Genomic DNA, 27,605 nt, shown 5'->3' with positions numbered 1-27,605 from the left:
TTTACGCTAATTTTATTGTTTTGACGTTTCATATATAGCACATGTAAGGGAATAAATTAATTCGTCAGCTATTTTACAAGAGTGCCGAGAGGGATTTTAATTAATATATCCAGTACATTTTACTACTGCAGGCTTCTAATTTATATACGTTAAGTAGGAGAGTGAGTTGGACGCACGTGCCGCGCACTTAATTGATTCGCGTATTTCAATAACAACAATCTTTTTCAAATTGTGCACTTTCGATTTAAAAACAGAAAAATTCCTACACGGTTGAGATATTCTATCTAGCGTTGCAAGTCATCCAAAGTCAGAAAAAAGATGCACTACCTCAAGGGCACCTAGCACGGATGATTCATTCCTACATTTTCTTCTTCTGATTTACATCATAAAACAGCATCAAGACCAAACTACTTTTTGATCAATATAATTATACTTTGGACGTCTGTGATGGGCAAAAGTTGAGAGAGAAGCGAATTTGTTGATTAAGTATCCTTACCGATTATATCATTGCTTTTTGTGCATCGAGAATTGCAGAATTATTGACAATATGAGGTGCTTTCTGGATTAAAATTTGAGCTCTTTTATAATGTCTTATGCTTTTGCAGAAAAATCGTGCTTTTTAATGTGTCTATTAGGATTAGGGATCATTGTTTTCGTATACAGAGTTGCTATTAAACAGAGATAATTAGAGCACACGTTTCTTCTTTTTTCACCTAATTTTCATATTTTCGGCGCAACAGAAAAATTTCAAAATAATAATTAGCGCGATCCGGTCATGAAATTTGAATGGCGAGTTAATTTTGGCATAATTTTTTGTCTCAAAAATGATGGTCTTTAAATATTTTAAAAGTTTGTAAATTAATTCTCTCCGCCCTGCTATTTTATCCAATTTAATCAGTAAATTTTTGAAATAAAACTCTCGCCAACAAATTAAAGAACTCGCATATATCACAAAGTAAAACAATATATAGAAGAAATATAGTTTTCCACGGTCAATGGAGCGTCCGAAATAATTCAGCGGCGCCACTTCTTTTGTTCGATCATCTCTTGACAGGATCACACGCGCGATATTAAAAACAGTTTTTTCAGTTGAGTCGCGAATAACTTAAAACTCCACAAGCAGGGAGTCCTGAGAGGCCCGCCCCCGGAGGCGGCCCCCGCGCTGGCTGAGACGGGCCGCGGGGGCCGCAGGCGAGCGTCCTGCACTTCACTGGCCGTACCCGTAGCCGGCCGCCCACTGTCATAAGGTGTGGTAGTCCTGCAGCAGGGTCACGTCGCCGTGGTGCGCCGCCCCCAGCAGTCCCCCGGGGCCGGCCGCCCCCTCCGCCCCCGCGGCCGCGCCGGCCGCCGTCGCGCCGCGGGCCATCAGCTGCGTCTGGTAGGCGGCCGCGGCGGCCGCCGCGTTCGACATGACCGTCGCCTGCAGACTGGCCACGCTCGGCTTCACCTCAGGGTACCCCGTCAGCTCCGTGTGGTGCCCGGTGCTCGCCTCCTGCAAACACAAACGAGACATTCTGCATAAGTCCGTGAATTGGATTAAAAAAAAAAAAATTTGTGCAAACTTCCATCACGAGATTGCATCATGAATTTTAGTTTTGAATGGTCAAACTTTACAGCCAAACTTTAATTATTGAAATTTGTGTCTTCCATTAAAAATTATAATGGAAAGAACAAAAACTGCAATTTATTTAAGAACGGCGCTTAAATGTGTCATTTTCAATTAAAACCTTTATGAATAATTAATTTAAATTATGACTTAAAGCTATATTGATTATTTAAAATTCGCCATACTAAAAAAGGGCAAACCGGGGCAGCCAAGCAAAGAAGATTAATAATTTTATAATTTGTTCCTTTCTGCTGTTAGTGCTGCAGAAGAAAATATATTTATATTTTGGACTAAATTTTAAATAAAATCAAATATATCAACAAAGTATCTATGGCTTTGTTACAAACAATTTATGCAACATAATAAAAAATTAATTTAAAATAAATAATAAATAAATATATTTTTAATTTATTAAAACATAAAAACTTTATAATAAATTACTTAAAAAAATATTTTTTTATTAAAACAAGTTTAACAAGCAATTTTGTGCTATTATTAAATAAATTATATTACACTATGGAAAATAACTATATCAATTCTGCTTTCTTATCAATGAGTTTTTCTTCTGTTTTTGTTAAGGTTTTTTTAGTAAAATAAATATCTTTGCTGAGTTCTAAAGTAAAGAAACCACTTTAAATAGGAAATTTAATTAGCTTAACTAGACTCAAATTACGTTCGAAGATCAGAGATATTTGAAACAAAATCGGTGCAGAAATGAAAAGAAATGTCCTGACGTGAAAGTAAAACGATCTTTCAAATCACACCAATCTGTCTAATAATATCTGGTGCTGGAAAGCTGATTCGGCTATTTGCCTATGTAGTATTGTCTCACATATTTCGCGTCTCGGAATATAAATTTATAGTTTATGTATAATTCCATGTAAAAGCGATTAGCCTACCTTGAAAGAGGGGTCAGAAATTTCATTAGAAAAATCATTATAATAATTACTTTTGCTTCCAAATAAGGAATATATAATAAAATCAATAATGTTCAGTAAACTCAAGAAAACTATTTTTACAGCAGATTAAATTCAACAAATTTATATTATTATTAATAATATAAAATTTATACAAATTAAATTAAATTTTAAAAAAAATTAACGATATAAATGTTTAAAACTCTTAATGAATTCAAAGTATTAAATAAACAATTTCATTAAAAATTATTTTAAAGTAAGTTAGGGTTTTTTATTGTATAATAGCAGACTTTCATATTATCAAGTTTCACGCGCTAGAGCGGATATTTTGGAATATTGTTTTGTGGATTAATTTCAAAATTTCTCTAAATTCTAAACATGTTTTATTACAAACAAAATTACGATTTTAATGTAAATACTCATTGAATTTTCCTCTTTCTCGTGAGGTTTTTAATGTTTCATAAATCAAACAGGGCTTATAATATTTCTCAAAATATCAATCATATGATTTTGTCGTAATTACAGAAAAAAGCATAAAACTTGGATAAAACAAAATCCTAATCAGTCAGTCAGAGAGGACCTCGGAAAACTGCAGCCTGTGTGTTTTGGTCGTGAAAACGAGTGCTCAGCGCCGTGCCAATACAAATTACACGCCCGAAGAAGCGTGAGAGGTCAAAACAGAGCCTCTGCATCACTCTAATCAAAAATAGCGCCAGACGTGCAAAAAATCGCCTGCACGTTGTGCTCGTCTAGGCCGAGATTGATTTCAGCGTTGGCTGCGAGTAAAAAAATGAAAAATTTCGGCAAACTTATCGTCAGGGGGGCGCAAATTGACATGCAAGAAGTAGCTGTTTGGTAATTTGCGAATGAAATTTCACAGGCTAGCCCGACGCCTGCAGGACTAATCCTGTTTTGTCAAATAATATATATAATAACCAGTTTGTCTTGTATTTGGCATTTGCATAATAAAAAAGGCAGCGCGCGGTGTCGGATTTCGGCTCCTCTATTTTTTTTTTGTAATATTTTCGTGGCCCATATTGGCTGACGGGGCCGAGATCCATCTGCGGCCGGGCGGAAAAGTAAGTCCGGCGCATGATTGATGATGTCGACGGCTAAATTAACATCGGTTTGCCCTAATCATCGCCCGGCCGACTTGTAATTAAAACACGCATCCAGACAAGCTAGGGCGTGATGCAAACAACTCAAATTGTATTTCCAGAGATATTATACACGCTGCTCATTTCGCCCGCTGCCGCTCATTTATTATTTTAATACGCCGTCGCTCGTTCGGCTGAGTCACGTGGAAAATTATTCATCTTGTCGTAATTTCACTCCGACGTCCCATCAAAAAACAATAGGCTCCGACAGCGAGGAAAAAGACCCGTACGCGCAAAGTAGCTTATGAATGAAAATAAATTTAAGCATTTCTATACATCTGAGATTTAAAACAGTTTAAAAAAAAGTTATTATAGATTTACCTTTTCAACTAATAACACAGTTTGTTCCAAAAACTACAGATTTTGGTCACATTGGCGCTGCGATCGCTGATTTTGCCAAGTTTTCTGCAGCGCAAAATCAGCGATTGCAGCGCCAATGTGATCAAATCCTGCAGTTTTTGTACAAAATTGATGGATCTGATTGGCTTCTCAATTCTCACACATTTTTCGCGCGAATCACTAGTTTTTAGGTTTTCTTTTGATTGAGACGCAACGGTTTGGAATTTTCAAATAGTGTTTTCACAAGATATACTCGAAATTTAGCAATCTTTTAGAATAACGAGCAATATGAATGACCGGAGGGGGTCTTTAAATTTAAATTTTATTTTATTCTTGTAAGCAATTTCTTTAAATTTTTTAATAAAAATTTGTTAAACCAGAGCAATTGCTGAGACGTTAATTTTTTTCTTTTTTTAATTAGCTTAGTTAATGTTAATTCCGAATTATTTGCCTTCACTTTGGGGTAAAAATAATTATAATAGATTCTACACAAAAGCAATATTTTAAAAATTTCTTCCCTCTGATGAATTCCGAACTTATTGAAACAAAAATGATTTTGGCAAACTTACCATGAGCCCTCTTGCATAGCAAAAGTCGTCCAGCTTGTGTCTGGAGTCGACGGACGTAGGCGTCCTCGAGGCCAACGGTCCCAGCACGCTGCCAACAGACTGGGGGCCGGAACTCGAGTCCAGGACGGATTTGTGGTCGGAAGCGTCGATTGAGTCCGAACTTGAGTCCAAAGCTGCACTGGCCGCCGCAGAACTGTGGCCCTTCTCACCGTCGGCTGCTGAACCACGTCCACTACTGGAACAAAAAATGAAAAAACTTTCAGTAAAAATTAAAAAAAAAATTAATAAATAAATTCTAAGCAGAATGAAACAAGTTTTTTTTTAATTTATAAATTATTGGTTTTTATTTTAATAAAAAACCAAAAAATATATATGATAATTTTAAATAAAATATTACTTTAAGTTATTTTTAATTATAAAATATTTAAATTTTTATTTTTAATATTCAAATATTAGTCTGCGTTGCAGAATGAAAAAATTAAATAAAGTAATTTTGAATCAGTTTATATGCTAACGTTTTTTGCAGTGATTTTTTGTTGTCGATTGATGAGCCCAATTTATTTATCTCGGTGCGGCCTATTAAATTTTAGATTCAAACGCGGGTGCCTCCATCGCACATGTTCTAAATTACGACGAGCAACCTCTTGTTTTAATTAGCAACGCGATTTTCTTTCTCTCTCTCTCTCGCATTTTAATATATTTTTTCTGCTCCAAACGAGACGGGCTAAAGTGCCGCGTGTATCATCAACACCTTGGGTCGGTGATTTAACCCTTCCCCTGGGCGTTAGTCAGTCTCTCAGTCTATTTCAATAAGTGGCAGGCCTGTTATTACCCGCGGTGCGCCAAATGAATTCGATAATGGGGCTGTTGAAATAATATTATTTTCTTGCGAAGGAAGAAAAAAATTAGATCGGAGCAGATTTTGTGCAAATTACAGCACGGGACGCAAATTGTCTATCGAGCGAGAACGAAAACGGTCTATATTAAAAATAAATATCAAGCAGGAGAGGCCGAGAAACAACAAATTGGGAATCAATAAATTGCTTCTATCAAGTCTGATCTCCTTTTCTTCGTGTATTTAGCCCAAGCTGCGAAAATATATACCGCTCACGTTTTTCCTACACTTCTCATATTGAAAGATTGTCGGAAAGATTTGTAAATATATTTTGTGTCGAGCTTTTTTAACGTTAAAACTTGACCACCTGCACGTTTTCATGATAAACCTGTGTTTTGCGGAATATAGGAGAGAACTATGATGATCTATTTAATGATAGCAAAATTTTATTGGTAAAAATAAAAATTTAGAATCCTTGTCTTTTAGGAAATTGGTTTTATCTTTAAATTGACGCGAAAAACTAGAATTTCTCAAACTAGGAAGAAAAGAAATTGTTTACAAAGTCAATCTTTTCGTGATGATAAAAGTAATAGATAATCTCTATAAAAAAAAATTTGCAACACAAGCAGAGTCAGCACATCCTGCTAATAATTTGATGTGGAAAGGATAAGCAAAGGAGAGCATTTTTCTTATTGTAAATAAGTTTACCAGCAAATTTAAGATTTCAAATAAAAAGTTGAAATTTAGACACTTTAATTACTTTCCAAACATTTGTCGTTCAGTTTTTGAATCCGCATGAAATGTCTTTTGAAAAATTTAAACAGAAAGTGGAATACACACTTGACAACGAAAAAAAAAATGACACAACTCGACTGAAAAATTACACTCTGACAAAATCTTGTTATGGAAATGAAGGGATCGGGCATTTCCTCGACGTGAAAATTATTTTATTCAAAAAGAAATTGCTTTACCAGTTTCGGTCATGATCTGCGCCCCTTTTTCATGAGCAAAACAAACAAAAAATTAGCAAAATTGAAAACAAAATCCAAAAACATCAAAAAATGTGGTCAATTTCTTCAAACAAAATCTTGTCAGTATAAAACTGTTTCAAATTAAAATCTTTTATATCGCGAATTATGCAAATCATTGCAGGTTGCATTTCTCAAAACTTTGATCTCCTCACAAATTGTGTTGAGAACTTTCAGAAATTATCAAACAAAAGCACATTTTTTTAATATTTAAATATTTAATTAAATTTCCTCCAATCAAATATTTGAATCAATTTTCGGTTTTTATAAGTCGGGCGAAGAGGAAGCAGTGAATTCCAGCCCAATTTTTTTGTGTTCATCTTTGGCTGGTCGCGGCGTCGTCGCGGCTCGACGTTTTCGTTCTTTTTATTTTTTCTCTCTGCGTTTTTCTTTTCCGAGAGAGAGCGCGCGCATGTTTTTCGTCGTCAGGCGCACATGAGCCGTGTTTATCGCAGGGATAATTATTAACGCGCTGTAAAAAAGCAGGCTTAGCAAAGACAAGGAAGGCCTGTGAGAGGCTGGAGGAGGGCGTCGGGGGCCGTATCAGGTTTCACCACATGTGAGCGAGCGAGCGAACGAGCACCAGGGGCCACCCCCTCTCTCTCCGCGCACGGCATGCGGGGCCTCCATCCATCCGTCCGCTTGTCCGTCCGTCCGTCCGTCCGACCAGACAGGCTTTTCTTTCAAGACGACCCGAATATAATTCGTGGCCCTCATTTCGAGAGTGAGCTGCAGCGTCACAGAAAGACAAAGCAACATAATGAGCGCCGAATTTTTTTACTCTCTTCGTGGTGCTTTTTGTTTTGCGAAGGGATTTGCGCGTTCTTTCACGGACAACAGGTTGATTTGTTTGGCGAGCGTCAGCAGCACAAGTTTTGCACACTTTGTTAAGCAAATTGATGTAAATGACTAGTTTAGAAGAAAAATTAATATTTTTAATTAATATACTTTAATAAATTTTTATATAACTGTGTAAATAATACTTTAAATAATTATTTTTTTATTTTTTTAATATTTTAAAATGTATCATTTAATTGTTTTAAAGCATTCTAACGATTAAGAATCAATTTAACTTGGCTAAAAATGTAATTGAATGCCAAAATAAATAAATACAGGAAGGAACAGAATAATTAAGCAATATTGAATATGTTAAGGAATAAATAACATGTTGTCCATTGTCCAATTAATCTCACATTGTTGCAAATATTTTTCAATCTGAATTAATCCATACTTAAAAAAAAAATATCACGCAATTAAAGCTTTTCACATTAAAAAAAATATTATTTCATTTCTGTTATTCGCATAATTTGTACTTTTTTTTATAACGTAGCTATGAATATTAGCATAAATGGCATAAATAATAAAATAAATTAGAGGTTTGAATGTAAAATTTCTATAGCGAGACCTAGGGCTGAGCGTTTTAGTCGATCAAATATTTTTTCTGATCTTCGCAGGATGTTAGGGTTATGAAATGCTAGGGTCAATATCGACTAAAATCGACTAAATTGACAAAAATTGACTATTTCGACTAAAAACAGAAAACAGACTAAAACCGACTAAAATAGCTGAAAAGTCCCGATTATTTTCCAGAAATTTGAGCTCCAAGTGAAAAAAAAAATGGTTTTTGGCAACCATCTAAAAATCTCAGACAGATCATTTGGATCATTTCTAGCTATATTTTTTGACACATTTTTTTTCTACCCCTCACCCCTGGAGGCTGGAACCCTGGCCCACCCTTTTGACGAAGTCGCGACAGAAAAAAATGTATTTTAGCAATCATCTAAAAATTTCGGACAGACCATTAGGATCATTTAGCCCGATTTAGCCAAATTTTAGAAAAAAAAAATTTTTTTTTCTTCTGGCCTTAATTATTAAATTTTCAAAATCGACTAAAACAGACTATTTTTGTTCGAAAATCGACTAAAATCGACTGAATTTAGGCCGAAAATTGACTAAAAAAAAGTCGACTATTTTGACCTTCAAAATAGACTAAAACGCTCAGCCCCTCCGAGACCTAATTTGATGACCAAAATGAAGGTCTTTTTAAAAATTATACATATTTGGCGTCACTTTACATGTTATTTCTTTAAGTTTAGAAGGAAGGAATTAAATAAGTATGTATTTGGAAGTTTCGTACAGTTTAAAAATAAGTTCTTACACAAGAAAAACTCATAATAATATTTTCATTATACAACAAAAAAAATTTCATGTTAATTTGCATTAGCTAATACAATTATGTCATTTTTATTCCACTGGAATTTTGGTAGCTCTCATAATTTTTGTTAATAATGAAAGTAGCTGCGATTGTCACTTTATTTCTGCTCAAAACTTGTATTTAAAATGGTGATATTTTACTTTTTCGCACTTATTCAGAATTATATATAATTAATTCAACAAAGACTCGGTTTGAAGCAAAATCAATTCTTCTTCACGGTCTGAAATGTCTGAATTGCAGACAAAAAGTGGAAACATCAAAGGTGAGCAAGTGCCCGGGCACCAGTGGCACCGACCAATAATTATTCTCGTTCCGTCAGAATAAATGAAGGGTGCGCACCCTCGACATTAGACATGCACGAGCTATCAAATTAGACGCGCAACTCACTCCTCATGAGACGCTCAATTGACTTTTCAAATGGATAGCGTTTCAGGCATTGAAAGTAGAGAAATTGCGCCCGGCCATCAAAAGCTCGTATTGAGTTGCCCACCGAGCGACACCTGAGACGGCCTCATTGTTGAATTAATGACACGCCGCTTTTTATTCTGCTGGAAATAAATCAATTTCCTCCTCCTCGATCCTCTCTTGATGAATTATATTATATTTTCGTGCGATTATCCGCGCGCAGCATTACGTTTATTTTAGTTGTGTATTTTTCAGGTTGATTCGGATCGGGTTTCAAATGCATCCATGTCTACTTATTTTTCGTGAGGGTTGCGTGATTATGTCTGTGATGCTGCTGCTGGCTGCTCTTTCATTGCACTGCGCGCCGATGTACGCGGAGACGAGCCGCCGTCGCCGTTGCGCTGACTATCTTTTTTAATCGTATCAAATATCAACCTTTAAAGGACGCCATTATTATATTTTTATATTCATTATGAAACAAACAACGTTGAATGCACGCTGCTTTTATACTCGCTCTCCGCGCTCCCTGCGCTTTCTTATTATTTTTTTTATTTTATCCTTTGTCACAGCCGTTGCGTTTTCTTCTTTACGCACAGCAGCCATTTCTGCATTCGGAGACAAAATTTATGCATCGAAGAGGCCTTTTGTATCAAAAATTAAATTATTGACAAGAATTTAATTTATATGCACATTTTAAAAATCTTTACTGTTAAATTATTGAACATAATTATTTTAAAACACAATTTGTAAGAACTTATTGATTTATTTACTTTTATTATGAATTAAATTTTAAAATTTTATTTTAAAAATTGTTAATTAGACTGTAAATTTTTCCTATTCACGTATAAAAAAAAACCCTAATATTGATATCGAAATTAATTTTGTATATAAATACATTCATACTCTCCTCTGAGCATTACAAGAAAATAAATAATATTGATACTCAGCAAACAAAATGGGGAAGTACTTTTAATTTTGCAATTACAAAGATTAAATACTTACAACAAAATTTGGATTGATCTATAGATCATCCTTAAACAAAAAAATTAAAACAAAATATTTTATGTTTAAATCGTTATTACATTTTTAACCAAAATAAACCACGTTTATGTAGGTTTTGACAAAGAATTGAGCATTTTGGGCTATAGTTTAATTTGCCTGATGATACCTGATGACAATTTTTGCAAAATATGTAATATAGAACTGAGTTGCAAAGTTGTCTGCGATTATAATCAAATAAAACATCAATAATTTGAATTGAATTCGCATTTCCATTGGAATTTTCTAACTGTTTGAAGCACTAGAATTTTTTTTAAATATTTCAATTTACTAAAGTTGTGGTTTTTTTCGCATTTATCACTCTAATAATCATAATTAACGCATTACGCTTAAAGTAAATTTTTAAGTGCTGGATTGTATTCAGCAAAGATGTGTTGGAGAGTAAATTTCAATTTCTGCACTCTTTATTTGAGGGTTTTGATAGAAGCAAAATTTGACAGTTCCATAATTTTGTAAAAACGCATAAAAAAATTTAATGATATAAATAAATAAACAAATAAACACTAGATTTTTTCATACTCAAGAAAATTCATTTCAACTTCGATGAATTAAAATTTATTTTCATAAGAAATTATTTTTGTATAAAACGCTCAAGGTGCTCAATATTTTAATATAAATCATTTAATCAAAAGAGGAAATTTCACTTTACTTTTCTCTGACTGAGTTGGTCAACTTGGCACTCTAATCAAACAACTCATGACGTTCGGACAAGTCTGCGGTGTTTCCCGTCAGACAGCATTCCTGAGCGCATCTCAAATTATCCATCCCGAGAGACTTTTGATGTATCGTGTCTTGAAAATTGGTGTGATGGGAAAATGACGAATTCGACGCACAGCTGTTCAAATTTAGAGGGATTTACCGTCGACGTGCGGTGGTGAGCGCAGACCGAATGTATTAATTTCAAGCCAAGGAGAGAAGCCGCACAAGGCGCTCGCTCAACTTTTGACTTTTTGCCGGCGAGCAATTTGTGTGGGAGTCGCACTCGCTTCGGGGATCATCATCGGTAGAGCTTCTTCTTCTTTTTCTGATTAGAATATACACAAGGCCTGCTTTTAATTTAGAGGAAAGCAAGCAGGGCTTTTTCGCTTTGTCATTCGCATTCGGAGGTTTAAGCCCGGCTCTTTTTAATCCGTTTGTTTTCCCGGCCCCCGATTGGGATTTATTTTCCTTCGGGTCAAGGATGAGAAGAAACAAGAAACTAACACAAATTTGTCCATACAAGCCTCACTTGACAGGACATAAATCACTATATATGGGTTTTCCGAAATCAATATTCTCAGCAGCAGGATATTAAGGATGCGCGTTTGTCAGTTTTTTGTTAAAAAAATGGAGATTGATACAAAAATATCAAGAACGGTAAAAACAACTCTTAAAAATTTATTTATCAATTATTTAACATGCACCACTTTTTAATTTAATTTTTACAGGTAGAGACACAGAAATAGATACTAAAATTCCTAGAATATATTGTGTATTAATAAAAAAAAAATTGTTTGAAGAAGTTGACACTCGAGGAGATGATCATGGAAATGAAGCGATCGGGCTTTTCCTCATTGCAGAAAATTGTTTTTATTCAAAATCAAAGCCCGATCGCTTCATTTCCAATAAGAAAAATTCTCTTTAATTGTTATTTTCCATGCCATTGCATATAATTTGGGAGCATGGGGTGTTTTTGTTATTAATTACAATTATAGGTTCATTTAAATATTTAATTATAAATCAAACCCTCTCCACACGACACCATAGAATAATATCAATATCTTTTTCAATCCATTGTGCATTTGAAGATTATAAAAATTCAATGTATTTTTAACTGATTAATTTTTGTACTGCAATTATGTGCTTTAAAAATGACAAATATGGAACTATTTATAATTACATTTAAAAAATTCTAATATTACAATTTAAATTTAACTTATTTAACTTCGTAGCTACAATTTAAAAATAAATCAATAAAAGCTAATTTTTTGCAAGTTGAAAAATGTCAAATTTGGATGGCTTAATCAAGTTTCTTAATGAAGTAATAAAAAATAGAAATAAAAACTGAATTATTTGCTACTCATATTATATAAAATTTTCTTGGGGTGCATCAAGAAAGTGCACGTGCTTCTCAGCACTTTCCATTCCGAGTGATTTGCACAGGGAGTGCATCTGAAAAGTGCAGCAAGGTCGGCGCCGCCGCGTTTTTTCCCTACTATTGCAATAAACGCATCATGAAGTGCAAACGACCGTTCTGCTCTCAAAACTGCACACGCGCTGCAGTCACGGATTGTGCGATTTGCATCCATCGCCGCGCGCTCATCAGCGAACACACTTTTATGAATGAAAGGCGCAGCCATGTGATACCGCGGAGAAAAGTGCACCGCGCCGCGCGCGACTATCCAGTTGCAGATCCAATTTCAAAAAAGTAGCATGAGCAGCGGTGAAAAGGAGGCACAAACAACAAAATGCACGCATGCACTCAATTATCCTCACGCGGCCTAACTATTAAAAAAAACTATTAATGTTCATAATTAATAAGGCGACCGTCGATTGACAATATTATTTAATTCCAATGGAGGTTATTTCATTATTATTGTTGATTATTTGCCACATTCAATTTTTGATAATAACAATTTATTTGGAATTAACTGACCTGTTCGTCAGATCATACACGTGGTAACTTTTTCATAGCCCACTCATTTAACAATAGACATTGCAGTTTTCTTAGTAAATATGCTCAAACTTAAAAAGAAAATTTGAATATTTGAAAAAATCCCTGGTCATCTCAAATTTGCCAGTAGTGAAGGCAGAGTAATAAATTGAAACCCCTCGAAAATGACGAGGTACTTGTTAAGGAAGTGAAAGCTTTTGTACTGCAACATCACTTTTATTACTTAAACGAATTCTACCGTTTAAATAATGCTAGTATTTTGACTTATTTTAAAAAGTGTTAATTGCTATTGCAATTTATTATGGCATTATAAATCAAATCAAAGAAGCATGACAACTTTCTTAAGTAATATTTTGGCTCTTTCCATAGCTATCTGTGCTTTAAGCCAAACTGTAGCCTCAGAAAAAAACAATAATTAAATATATGAATCAACTATTAGATAGTTTCTATTGTTCACTTTTTCCTATGACAATAAAAAAGCCCGACTCTTCCGTGGCACTGAAAAATTGTTTTCATTTAATGAAGACTTTACTTCAGTATACTTTTCAGTTCTCTATACTGACTATTTTGTATTAACAAAGTTATTTAGTTACTGGAGATAGGAAAGTTGAAAAAATTGTACAATTATTGTTATTCCACGCAAAAAAGATATAAAAAAGAAAAATTTCGTAAATTCACATTTTTTTTGCATTCAATTTTCTTAATACAAGTAAAATCTATTAAATTCTAACTATTTCTGACATTCAATTTTAGGGCAAAATGTCCCCTTCCCTCGTTTTTTAACAAAACGGAACGAACCGGTAGCAAGAATTTTGCTAAAATTTATTAGATCAAAAAGACCCCATCCCACGCAAAGCGCCTTGTTTGACTTAGTTTTTGTTCTTATTACTCACTTAAGATCATTTTAAGCATTTTTTTTTAATGTAACCAAAGATTTTGCATTTTATTTTCAATATTTTTTAACCTATCTTTTAATAGTAAATCAAAAATATATGTAATGCAAATAAAGTCTGATTTTTTGTTCTTACATCTGATCTCAAATTCAGTAAATTCCCTAAAGAATCCAACAATAAGAAACTCTGTCTTGCAAGTTTAATTAAAGATGAAAAATTGAAACCAGGCGAACCTCGTTGCAAAGAAAAAATGAAAAAATATAAAGGACAACTGACCCCAAAGGCGACCTGCGGTCTGCTGGTACTTTAAAACCTTGGGTTTCTTGTGTCCAACTAAAACTAAGTGGGAGGAATTTTGAAAAATTAAAAATAAAATAGGGAGAATTTAATTTTAATAAACAATTTTCATTTTTTCTTTGCAACGACGTTCGCCCGGTTTCAATTTTTCATGAAATCCACCTCAAGTGTGACCATTCAATTTAATTAAAGATAATGATTATTTCGCATAATCATAACGTAATTAATTTTAAATTAAATATTAAGTCTTGGAGAACTGTTATATTTTGAAAGTCATTTTAAGTCCCAAAAATTTTAAATAAATTTCCCATGAGTTTTTGTGCAGCACATAGCGTGGAGTTAGGTGCAGCGTTTGAAGTGCGAGAATCTCTCGTACACAAACCGGGAGCTACTTTTAGTCGGTGGTGCGCGCGAGCGAGCGAGCGAGAGAGTTTGGTTTTTAAATACGACTTGCGCTGGGGAATGAGCTCTTAACTGCTGGCCCATTTGATCTAATGTTTTGAGACACGTGAGACTCTCGGCTGCCGGGCTCGAGAGAACTCTACACCAGCTCGGCGATGAAAATTTAGAGCGTCTATTTTTAAGATCATTTATCTCAGCCGGGAGCGAGGGGTCTTGCATATATGACTGCTTTTCCCTGCTCCTCTCCGCGTTCTTTCTCCTTTCTCTCGAGTCCATCCGAATTCATCTCTCAAAATCCGCGCTAATTGCGCCACGCTCGCCAGCTCATTATCCCTCGAAAAGCCGGCCGCGTTTATACCTCGTCGCCTGTTTTGCGAAACTTTGTATGGCTGATTCATTTTGGCATCCTCGATCCGTCGCAAGTCAAATTAATCGCCTCGTGATAAATAAATCACGCAAGTGTTATAATAGCCATGCAGGGCTGCCAGACCGCGCGAGCACTAAAGAATCATACGGATTACTTAAACGGAAAATAAAGAGAATCAGCAAAAGTTATATAAGCATTTTGTGGCTGTTTAAAATTATTCAATTTGTTAATTCTTTCCTAAGGGTATCAAGTATGGATTTTTTTTGTAGCTGCAATATTATCTTTTAAAATTAAGTATTTAATCGTTTATTATTATTTTTACATGTTTTCTTTTTTCTTTTTATATATTTCATATTACCATTATTATTAAATTTTATAATTTATTTTATTATCGTTTTAATTAAATTCTTTTTGTTTGTCAATCAAAATTTTGGATCTTAAACCTGGAAGAATGTTGTGTAAAGTAGATTTAAAATGTATTAATTTCTAGGCATGCAGAAGAACATGCAAGATATTAATCAGGATTTTTAATTTGTTTGTCCAGTTGAAGTTGAATAGTTAAAAGTAATTAAAATAAATTATAAATCAGCATGCCGGCTTAGAAATAAAAAATGTATGTGATGGAGATCGGGCTTTTCCCTCGTCAAAGAAATTATTTTTCATGCAATGTGAAGAAAAAGTTTTTGAATAAAAAATAATTTCTGCGACGAGGAAAAGCCTTAATTCTAATCTTAATTTCCATGATCATCTCCTCGAATTTCAATTTCTTCAATTCATACAAACAAATTTAATTAGTTTTTAAATTTTAATTAGGGAATTTTCTCTTATAAAATTTTCTCTTTTTATTAAATGTAGTGATTGAAAGAATCTAATAGAAATTTCTCAATTTGTAAGGAATTGACAATAATAATAATAATAATAATAATAATAATAATAATAATAATTGCGATCTATTGATCTACAAAATTCCAAATGTTATAAATTATTATGGTTCTCTGGGATTATACGCATTAAATACTGTAGATCATTGCAGAAATTAAATTAAAAAATGTATTTTTATTTAAAAAAAAAAATGGTACCATTTATTCATTTGGAATTATTTTTCATTTTCAATTTTCAGCTAAATGAATTTCGGGGCAGAAAACCAAATCAGCTCAGAGCAGCATTTTTTGCTACTCAGGCCTAAATAACAGAGAAAAAAACGCTGGTACGCTTTTGGGGCTGCTGTCATCGCGGGCCGTTTTTTGACGTATCGGACGTGAAATTTATTTTTATGTGTGCGTTTTAGCGGGGGGTATCGGTTTCAGTGCGCAGGGGGCCATGTTAGAAGATAGAGGAGCTCTTCTTCGCTGCGGCTCACATGACGTCTATAAAAGATCCCGGGGCTGGTGCGCGCCGTGATGCTGTGACACCAGAATATCTTGTGAGCTCCTCTGCCGCTGCTTCTGCTCACCAGAAACGTTATATTCTCTTTCTGCCCTTATTCTCACTCTCACATTTGAATACAACCTCGTTATTATTTGAGCCTGCCAAAATCCGCATGTTTTGCAATTAGGCTTTGACTTTTATAGACCAACTTGATATGTTCTATAAGCATACTTAAGTATTTTTTTGCTTTCAATATTTTAAGAAGTAAAAAAAAAACATGCTGTGTAAATTTCAAGCAAAAAACTTCAACCTTTCCTAGAGATAGAAAAAATCAATGAGAAAGAACAAATTAATAATTGTTTAATTTGGTAATCAAGCAAATGATTTATATAACTATTCAAAATTCATGACTTTTTAGGAAATAATTTCATTATTCCAAATGTTAATTGCCTTAATAAATGTTGAAAATTCTTATTGGTAGCAGCATCGTTTCCACGTTATTTTACATTTCATTTAAAAAAGGAAATTTTACAAAATTAACATGACACAAAAATTAGTTAAAGTAATGTTTAGGGTTGTGAAACTTAGACGCTTTTTTTGCCTAAAATAGTCGACATTTTTTTTAGGCACTTTTTTCATGGAAAAAGTCTGTTTTTAGACGGTTTTTATCCGATTTAGACGGTTTTAGACTGTTTTTCCAAGGTTGAAAATTTGGGTTGTATAAAAAGCTGTGAAAATGACTTAACCGATGGGCAAAAAAAGTCGGTTTTGAAGCTTAAATTAGTCGACTATTTTAGTTGATTTATTAATTGAAATAGTCGGCTTCTAGTCGACTTTCCATGAGCCAAATAGTTGATTAAGAGTCGCTTTTAATTTTTTTGTTCTTTGGGGGGTAGGCGTAAAAATCATTGTTCACCAAAACTAGCTAGAAATGCTCAGAATGACCTGTCCGAGATTTGTAGATGGTCGCCAGAAACCATGAAATTTTTTTTTCAAGTCCTGAGGGTGGATCTAGGGGTGAGGGGGTTAGAAGTTGGTTAGTCGCTTTGCCCATCCCAAGAGATAGAGATGCCACTTCAACAGCAATAAATCAATTGGTTGCGCGGTAAACAAAAATCTTTTGAATATTTTGTGCACCAGGAGACGAAATGGTGAGTTTTAGACACTTTTAGACTGTTTTAGTCGATTTTTAGACGCTTTTAGACGGTTTTGGGTGTTTTAGACGGTTTTAGGCGATATTAAGTGGGTGTCAATCGTCTTGAAATTTCATGATTCGTTCACATTTGATTAATTCAGGCCAAACCAAAGCCCACAAAAAATCGTCTAAGTTTCACATAATTACTAATGTTCCTTTAAATTTGCAAATATAAATTAGGTCAACCTCCGTGAAACATTTTCTTAAAATGAAATTAAAAAATTTATTTTTATTCCAGCTCGCTTTTTAAAGAAATTTTGCAATTAAAAAATAAAACAAATCAAAGTAATGAATAAGTTATAAAATTCCTTCAATTTTCATCTATTCGGCGCGCTGTAAATTATTTGAAAATTGCATTCACACTAGTAAGAATAGATTGTTAGTATTTACTCCTCTCATTGTCTCGGTTTCAAAAGCAACATTCCAATTAATTAATCAGAGTCGGTGCAGCACCGCACATGGCACCAGTCAAATTGATATATACGCGTTGCTGCTTCTAGAAATATATAAATGTCCCAAGCCGCGGCACCTTAAATTATGATTGTGAAACGATTAAGTGAGCAAACTTGTGCTGTGTCGTGTGCACATTTACATTATAGGTATGAGTAACAATAGCCCAGATGTTTACTCGTCTTGCTCACTCTCCAATATATTCCTACAGAGGCTTAATTGCGTCGCTTGATATACAATTCTAATTAATGCCGATGCCAATAAAGCAACAATTTCATCATTTGTCATCATGGCGTATATTTTTACTCTCTTCATTAAAGCGAGAGGTGTTTCAAAGGTGAAATAATGCGCATCACAATATTACATCATCAAATTAGAAACAATCAAAATTTTAATAAATTATTAATTTTAATTAATGCAGAACTCAAATAGAAATTATTTTTAAAATGTAAACAAATTCAGTTTTCTTTTAATTATGAAACAGATTTAAAACTTAAATTTAAAAACAAATCGAACCAATTTGAATTACCGCAATACCTCATTTTGTGGACAAAATCGCTTGATCGGACCAATTTTCGGAGTAGGTTGTAATTTAAGAAAATTGGACCCAGGCTAAAATTTCATTCCTTGATCCTTCAACATCACGGAAAAATGGACAGAACAAGAGGCAAAGTATCCTCTTTCACATCCAAACTCTATCTTGTCAAAAATCCCAAATGGATGAGAAACAATGTGCCTGGAAAAACAGCTGAATTAAGTATCGAGCAGTGATTTTTCTGATAAAACGCTCTCAAAAGTATCTGATTACAACCTGGAACTGCAAAAGACTAGCCGTGATGTCTACTCGGAGATAAAATTCTAAAATTGCGTAGTATTTTTTTTTTTTTATACAATGCGGGCGCTTCGCTCATTGTGTGTAGGCGCGAGATAGAAAAAGATGCTCGCGAGGAATTCGCCGTAATTATGATCCGATTATAAACAAGCGCCAGCAGACTGGAAGAATAACAAACGTCTTTCGCTTTTGTGCAATTGTGAAGGGAAGAAAAAAAAAGAGCAAACCTGCATTATATAGTCTCGGTCGCGATCGAGAGGGTCGCGCAAGCTCGTCTGCCTGGCGCCTCCGCAACAAACACACACACGCGGCCAGTCAAAAAAATAACCTTTTTTCTGCTCCACTGCTGATCGTTTGTGCTTCAACCAAACTTACATATTGTTGTTATTTAAAAATCAATATTTATTACAGATAATATTTTAACAAAAATAAAAATTTTCTTTATTAATTAATTTTTATAAATTTTTATATATTTCATTTTTAAATATTGAAAAGTAATTTTATTTATTTGCTCTCAATAATCAAATACTTTTTATTTGCCACTACAAAACTCTGAACTTAAAACAACAACAAACTTATTTAAAGTTTGCTTTACTTATCATCTGTAGATAATAAAATTAAATGATATCTTTTTTCCATACCATGAGCATAACAATGGCAAATTAATAATTCTATCCAAATTTGAGCACTTTTTTAACATATATTTAAATTCATAATTAAAAGCGGTTTGTAAATAATATTTTCAATTAATTTTCAATTTAACATTTGATCGTTCAATCATATGAAAAGTTGTATTTGATAAACAATTATTGCCGCCTTTTTTAGAAAATAATTAAAAAAAAAATTTAATATTCCCACGTACATGTGGAATTTTATCCCTTTTCATAATAGGAAATTTTCTTATATTATATTAAACTCAGCAAGTGAAAATTGAGCAGCCGTTGTCAATTAAAAGGGAGTGCAAAATTTCTCTCGCTTTTTCCTCACCAAAACGTGTCAAAATTATATACATTGATAGCTTTTATAGGCCCGCGGCAGGTCGAATTATGAGATGAATAAGCAGAGCGAGTTTCGGAGAAAATGACAGGGTCCACTTTTAATGCGTGGCGTTGACAGACAAAATTCCTCATTAGACAGACACCTAGCGTGCCCAATTATGGCCAAATCATTAAAAAAATATGTAAATACAGCAGCACGCGAAAGCGCGGCCGCCGTTTCAAAAGAGCCCTGGGGACTTTTCGGCAAAAGCGAGTGCGTAATTCGCTGCTGCGGTAATTACACACCTCGCAGAGAGAAACCCAATTAATCTCCATACATTTGTTGAATAGAATAGAAAAGTCTCGAGGCGTCGCGAGAGTTTGCCGCATATTATTGGGCACAAGGTGTGAAAAGTCTAAATTTAAATATTCATAGGTGCAGGTAATCGCACTGCCGGCTGCTTTATTTTGTAAAAGAGGAAAATTGATGAGTGCCTTAATTTGCAGTAATTTTTGAAGAACATAAAACCCGGTGGCTATAATTTTTCAAAGGAAAACATTTAATTTGCTTGGTAAACTACGGTTAGGTTTTAAAAAGATCAAACACATTTTGTAATAATTAGTAATTATTTTCAATTTAATTTATCAAATATATATTATTTGATAATTCAGACATTGACCGCATGCATTATATAAGTTACTGCTTGGTATATATTCTACTATCGTATAAGAAATTATTTATAAAATTAATCTAAAGCAAAAGTATAGAAATTTCTTTTGATTATGCAACCACTTTTGAACAGTCAATCCGAGATTATTAGGAAAAATAATTATAATTAATTATTTCAAATTAATAAATATGCAAAAATGTTCATTTTAATTTGTTAAATATATTAAAGAAATTGAAATATAAAAATAAATTTAATATAAATGCTTGTTTTATTAAAACTTTTTAAATTATCAAATTTATCGTGTGGTGTGCGATCCAAAACACCATCTATTTAATTAGATTAATTGTTTTTAATTTTTATATAATTGAATCATTTCTTAGAGAAGTTAAATTTTTGGCAATGAGCAAAAAGAAGCTGAGAAATTAATTTCAAAAATGTTCCTAACTGATTTTATTTTACACAGAAGAAAAAAAATTGATTCTGAGCGCAATTTTTTCTTCTATATTCGAAAGGATAATTTCGCATTTTGAAATACTTCACTCGGCGCACATGGAACGGCGCTCTCTTTGAAGGGGCTCGAGTTCAAATCTAAATCTGGAACATGATCATCTTCTCGCGTTTCAAGCGCAACAGAGAGCATTGCACCCTAGAAATAATAAAACCTGCACAAATGAATGGCAGCTCTGGAAATCGCACGTGTTTTTCTCCTCATTGAGTTGTTTTTCTTCCAAATCGCACTTTTCCTTTCCCTCGAAAAAGATAATAAAGATGAAAACGAATCTGCTTTAAGGCTGACCGCAGCCCCACCAAGGCACATCCGTGGGTCCGCGCGCAGGAAGTGATTTGTTTTCTTTCGATGCAGCCAGGGGGTCATTTTGGTCGGGCACATATGTGTGGCGACCAGATGTGCCGAAAGATTAGTGCGCAGATCGTTTTCTTAAAATTTAGTTTGAAACAGTGCAAATTGATATGATTCGTTTGAAAAATTTCATTGTTTAAAAAAGAAAGTAAAAACCAAATAATTTGAACCTAAAATAAATATAAGTAAAATTAAATTAAATAAAAAAAATCAATTCAAATCAAATAAAACAGAGTAAATAAAATTAATTAAAAGAAAAAATAAAATAAAATTCAATTAAAATAAATAATGTAAAATAAAGTAAAATAAAATTATAATTTAAATAAAAATAAAAACTATACAACTAATTTAAATTTTTTAAGGAAAATTATGTAAAAATAAGGATAAAGAATAAATAATACTGTTTTTTTATTATTAATTTTAAAATTTGGCTCTATTTTTATTATAGCTAATAATTTATTTTCATGACCTTAATTTATTGTGAAACCATTTCCCCCAAGAGAGCTTTTGGCAAAGGTGCTCATCCCTAGTTTCTCTTTTGTTCAATTTCACTGCTCCCCCTATGGCAATAAATATCTTGTGTATAAGGCTTGAATGCATTAAGTTTTCGGAGCGAGGGCGTGTAATTAAATTTGTGCTCGTTGTCGGCCGCAATTGCAGGCTTCACCAGATCATCGCTTGAGCAGTCTGCTCTAATTACTGTTCGTCAGCATAAGGCAGGGGTGCATAAATTAGTCCAAGCAAAAATGAACGGCCAATATTTGGTAAATTATATTACCTTTTATATAAAACGAGCACTTCCGGGATAAATTTAAATTGTATGCCTATTTGACTTTTTGATTTTTTTTTTTTATATTTGATTTGTCCTCTCGGATGCTGCAGCGTGTTGACTCTCTGCGTACGTAAAGTCATTTTATGCGCGCGGTGCTGTGTCCAAGTCTCGTCCGCGGCTCGGGCTGATTCAATATTTTCTTTTACAATACAGGAGGCAGGTGTGGTTTGGAGAGCTGCTCAAAACAAACAGAACCCAACCTTGCAGCTGAATGACAGAATTTCCATCACACACACACAAACTTTTTACAACTCTCGCGCACAGAAAACACCGCGATCATAAAATGACATTTTATGCGCGCAGAACATTATAAAGAGGTCCAGCAGCTCATATGAGAGAAGAAGAAAGACGAGGAGGCTCATTATAAACCTTGGGAATAAATAAAACATCCAGCGCACGCTGCGAGATGAATATAATTTTGCACCGTTTGAAAATGGCTTGGGTAAATTTTATGTAGTTTTGCTCTCACGCAAATTAATGAAAAAATTCTAAACCTGCACCTGAGCAATTGATACTGGAAAATAAGACGCGCTGCATTAAATTTCTGTGTGTACAAAATCCATCTGTTAATTTATTCAAAAAATTATTATGAAGAAAAGGTGGGTTTTTACATTTTCTCTTTAAATATTTGAGGTGCCTCACACCGCTCACAAAACGTGTTAAAAGTCGGCTATATTTCAAATACAATAGATTTTTTTGAAAGGGCCGCGAGTTGAAAAAAAGGTATAATTTTGGTTTTTGTTACGAACTTCTTCATTCATTTCAAAAACGAAGGAAAAGATTCCTTTAAAAAAATAACATTTGGAAATTTTTGAAAAATAATAAGCTTCACGAGTTTTAATTAAAACGAGAGGCGTTAACAAAACCTTGTCAAACTTTTTCTAAAGCAGATTGTTTCAAAAAATCCTCACAAATCTTCAGTATTGGTTTTTTGTCCTGCGCAGAATCTTGAAAAATTTATATCCATCTCGAGTGTTTTGGCGTTCAATTCTAAAATCTAATCATTATTTTTATATGCATGGTAAAGTAAGCACCATAAACTGCAAGAAATGATAATGATGCTTCAAAGTTTAAAACTATAATATTAATTTTATTTTATAGCCAAAATTAGATTTTTTTTATAAGGCGTTTGCATCTTTATTCTCTTATTCTTTCCAAGATTGCCAGAAAAGTGAATTAAAAATTAAATAAAATGGCAAGTTTATAAAGAAATTTAATTACCGCGTTATAATTATAATAAGTTTAAGAAAACAAAATTATAGCATAATTAATGGAAATGAAGAATATATTGGGCTTTCCTCTTTGCAGAAATGGTTTTTTTTATTCAATTTGAAATTTTTTCTTATTATTTTGCTCACAGACCGTGCATGAAACTGGTAGAGCATTTGTTTTTAATAAAAAAACCATTTTTGCAACGAGAAAAACCCCGATCTTTTCATTTCCATGATCAAAGTGTCAAATTCTTCAAAGTGTTCTTTACAATAAATAAATATTTTGATACATCACAAGCAGCTTTTATATTTAACATTTTTTATATCTAATTTCAATTTTTATTAGATTTTTCTAAATGTCATTGAGTAAATTTAGAGAAACCACAATTTATTTGCTTCAAATGCTGAAGTTCATCTTTTGAAATTGTTATTTTAAGGGCCATTCGCATTTCCGCGGTCAATTGACGAGTTTTTCACACTCTTTTCCGGTCAACAGACCTTTTGAAGAGGCCGGGGTCGTGCTTCTCTGCGGCTCGCGGGGGGTTGATTTCGCCGCTGCCGAGGGCACCCCCATTGATATATATTTGTGCTGCGCGCGGATGGAACTGGCAATATCCGCTCGCTCGCCCCGTGCATGCGTTGATGTAATGACAAAATAGGGGCAGAGCACTCGTTCAATTTCATTATCCACCGCATCAAAAGAGCCATTTTGAGCGGCTATTTGGAATGAAAAGCATAACCACTTCCTCTTATGTGCAGTGCACGCATGGGAGCAGAATTATTCTTTTTCTTGGTGCCGCGGGGGTCGATTGCTCTGCGCTTCCTTCAATTCAGCTTTTTATTGCCATAAAAGCGATAAAGCTAATCACATTTTCTCAATTGCTTTTTATTCAAACAAATTTTCGCATTTTCTAGAACCAATTTTAATTTAAAAAATCCTTTAAATTTCAAGGAGTGGAGCGTTTCCTCTCCTGAAATTTACAGCCAATTATTCAATTCGGCGTAAAATTTTATGATCTCCACGAAAATCCCTCTCTTGTATGTGCGAGACAAACGTTGATCCTCGACTCGTTTATTGAAAAAAGCCATGTATCTCTCCCACTTGGGGCACATAATAAAGATTCCGTACTGCGCAGAGACGAAAAACGAGGTGTCCCATAAATCGGACGGAATAAAAGAAAGGAAAACACACCAGAAAATGCGTGTATTCTTTATCGCGATGTAGGACAGCATTTTTAACAACTTCGTCAAGCAATAATTCTTGGTTTTGTAACCCGAGCCGCGGTCTTATCTCTCTCCGAGGAGGAAGAAGAAGGACCACCAAACTCTCTCTCTCTCTCGTGACTGTTTTATTGTTTGATCTCTGACTGACCCCCTCCGCATTAAGACGCATAAATAAAACTCCCGCGCGAGATGTTAAAAAAAAAAGAGTTGTGCCTGTGCGGGGTGAGTCCCTCCGTCATTTAACAAACACCGAAAGCTGCAGAAAAAGAAAACGAACCAAGATGAGACGGAGAGCAGCGCATATGACGTCACCAATAATTGAATAGGCCAGCACATCAGGAAATCGTTACTTAAGACGAATTCATTTCCATTCATTCCTTTGACATTTCTTAACTAGGTGGACATGTACGGATGACGAGATAAGCTTGGACTCGCTGCCCAGAGGCGCATGACACGATAAACTGAAATTATGTGAATAAAAATATAAAAAAATTAAATAAATCAACAACAATGAAAAAGATTGTTGTATTTGGTATTATTAAATATAAAAAATAGCTTTAATTAACATTATTTTTAATCCTTTTTTTAAGATTATGAAAAATCTTGAATATATAAATTTATTTAAAATTATTAAAATTTATAGTTTAGTTTTATTTCATTTTAACCTATTAACAGGTCAATAATAATTTACAAATTTATGTTTTTATTATACATTAAAATTTTTAAATTTTAATGATTTTCACAGATATTACTTATGTTATTAACTCAGATGTTAATATCAATTTCCATTGCAGATATGGACTTCATCTGGTTAGTTTTTGTATCATATTATTTGCAAATAATTATTGAAATCTGTTGCATAGCAAATCAGAGCCATATGTGCTCGGAAAGTGTCACTCGATACGTCCATCGAACGCACTTTATGAAACCTTTTCCTTTTTTAATACTCGTTCGCGAGTTGGGTTTATGATCTGATAACCCGGCAATAATAACGCATATATAAAATAATCGCTGCGTGTACCGAGGGCTATGCGCGCTTTTATTATAATCGAGACACCATCTCCGTCGCCTTTGTCACCACCCCATTCATTGCGTTATCGAGCACTCCATCTTAAATACGCTTAGGCATATAAATCTCTGTGAATCAACCCACATTACTTCTGCAGCGATAATAACACTCGGAGCAGAGAGAGAGGCGCAGCTGTGCATTTCGCCGCCGCCGAAAAGAGCATCTGCATTAGTTTTTTTTTTTATATAGATGCGCAGTATTTGTTGTTTGACAAAAAGGCGCATAAAAAATAGGCTTTGAGCTTTTGTACTTTGCCGAAAATAATTATTATCATTTTCATAAAATTCGATTTGTCTATCCAATATTTGAATTGCGGAGTGGAAATAAGTAGTATTATTTTGTGCAGTTTGTCGTGTCTCTCGAAGGAGGAAATTGTCTTTTCTCCGCTCTCTCGCGTGTTTGTTATTGTTACCTAAAATAGCGCCGTAAACACATCAAAAGAGAGACACACACACATACGCATGCTGCCTCCTCAACGGTTCGTGCGGGGCTCTCCTGCAGACACTGATGGGGCGTATAAAGCGCCGGAGACGGGCGCACTTTCAATATTTTATTTTTGTTTTGAGACGGGGACCATTTAGTCTGTCAAAGGGTGAAGGATGGAGGACTTGTTGCCACTTCAAAAGGTCTCGATTTCTTTAAGGAGGCCATTCTTGTAATAGATAGTTTTTTTTTAATAAGCCTGATTTAAATTATAATCTTGTTTTAAATTATTCAGTCAAGTTGCATGACTAATTAAAAAGACGATTGTTTCTTTCCTAACATGATATGAATTATTAACAATTTATTTATCATTCTTCTTGGTATCAGGTTTAAAAACTGTATTTTTTTTGTGGATTTCAATTTAATTCATTTCATGACTTATAAATTTATCTGAATTTATCAATAAAATTATAGATGAGACTGGTTTTTCATTTTTCTGGCAATTTGTCAATGAATGTAATGATTTTCCAATCAAATGGCATATAAATGTGATGATTCTAATGCAATTTTAATCAATTTTAAACAAAAATCCTTTATGAATGAGAAATTTTCAATGCAGCACCAAAAACTAGATTTTTTTTGTTGATTTGAAAACCCGAAACGGCCAAAACACATTTTACTCCAATTGGAGAATTAATACTTTAAAAAATTTTAAATTGACAGTTGAAAATTGATCAACAGATTCACCAGCAAAGAAATAATAGCGTAGAATCTATCCCTCGTCTTTAATTGAAAATTCATCTAATTGAATCGGATCGAATCCAACCAATTGGATTTTTTTTTTAAATCTTGGTGCTCGATTGGCTTCGTCTTTTCAATATAAGATTAAAAAAATATTCTATTTCACTTAGAAAAAATACTTTGTAAATTTCAAAATTTTTCTCGTGTGCGAAGCGGACTGCCTACGCAGCCAGGGGCAGGTAATTTGAACGCCCGCCGGTGACGAAACGAACCCCCAAAAAGGGAAATGAAACTGAGAGGGTGTCTGACCTGTCCTTCTGCTCGGCGGCCCTGTCGCGCTGGCGCCTGTTCTTGAACCAGTTGCTGACCTGGGTGGTGGTGAGGCCGGTGGCCTCGGCGAGCTCGCGCTTCTCGCGCGGCGAAGGGTACGGGTTGTGCGCGTACCAGTCGCGCAGCACCGACCTGGACTTCTCCTTGAAGCAGTAGCTGGTCTCCTCGCCGTCCCAGATGGTGCGGGGCAGCGGGAACTTGCGTCGCACCCTGTACTTGCCGACGGCGCCCAGCGGCCGCCCGCGCAGCTTCTCGGCCTCGATGTAGTGCGCCTTGAGCCACAGGGCCTGCAGCTTGGGGTGGTTGTGCGGCGAGAACGTGTGGCTCTCGAGCAGCTTGTACAGCTCCTTGAAGTTGCCCCTGTGGAAGGCGACGATCGCCTTGGCCTTGAGCACGCTCTCGTTCTTGTGCAGCTTTTCGCACGCCGGCAGCGACCACAGGAAGCGTCCGAGCCGCTCGATGTTCCCGGACTGCTGCAGCACCTCGCACACGCACGCCACCTGCTCCTGCGTGAACCCGAACGAGGGCAACATTGGGCTCGGCGAGTGCGGCCCCATCAGGCCCGTGGGGTCCGTCATCACGATCATCCGTGTCTCGAGAGAGAGAGATTCTCAGCGGCCCGTGTGCGCACGCCGGGGCCGCTCCGACTCGTCTGCAGCACTCGAGGCACCGCGACCGCGC

General features: G+C 34.7%; 1 protein-coding gene across 2 annotated transcripts; it reads right to left on the bottom strand.

The window, feature by feature from the left end:
* LOC132194572 (homeobox protein six1-like) lies at positions 1-27,605 on the bottom strand. 2 transcript variants are annotated; one of them, XM_059615922.1, is made up of 3 exons: positions 26,904-27,605; positions 4,589-4,820; positions 1-1,492 (listed from the first exon to the last, which is right to left on the bottom strand). In XM_059615922.1, the coding sequence occupies exons 1-3, from the start codon at positions 27,509-27,511 to the stop codon at positions 1,241-1,243; spliced, it is 1,092 nt and encodes a 363-aa protein (XP_059471905.1). In that variant the 5' UTR covers positions 27,512-27,605; the 3' UTR covers positions 1-1,240. The 2 variants fall into 2 exon arrangements, with proteins under 2 accessions (XP_059471905.1, XP_059471904.1); XM_059615921.1 differs by having other exon boundaries at positions 4,589-4,823; positions 26,904-27,603.

The sequence above is a fragment of the Neocloeon triangulifer genome, unplaced genomic scaffold, assembly GCF_031216515.1.
Source record: "Neocloeon triangulifer isolate White Clay Creek 2 clone unplaced genomic scaffold, ASM3121651v1 ptg000008l, whole genome shotgun sequence".
Taxonomy (NCBI): domain Eukaryota; kingdom Metazoa; phylum Arthropoda; class Insecta; order Ephemeroptera; family Baetidae; genus Neocloeon; species Neocloeon triangulifer.
Note: the sequence above shows the minus strand (reverse complement) of the source record. Positions and strands in the feature narration are given on the sequence as shown.

Excerpts from the sequence above, each read along its gene's own strand:
- LOC132194572 (XM_059615921.1), bottom strand. The coding sequence starts at position 27,511 with ATGATCGTGATGACGGACCCCACGGGCCTGATGGGGCCGCACTCGCCG. Across the intron at positions 4,824-26,903 it reads GCCGCCGAGCAGAAGGACAG|TAGTGGACGTGGTTCAGCAG; the intron begins GTCAGACACCCT and ends TTTTTGTTCCAG. Across the intron at positions 1,493-4,588 it reads GCTATGCAAGAGGGCTCATG|GAGGCGAGCACCGGGCACCA; the intron begins GTAAGTTTGCCA and ends TTGTGTTTGCAG.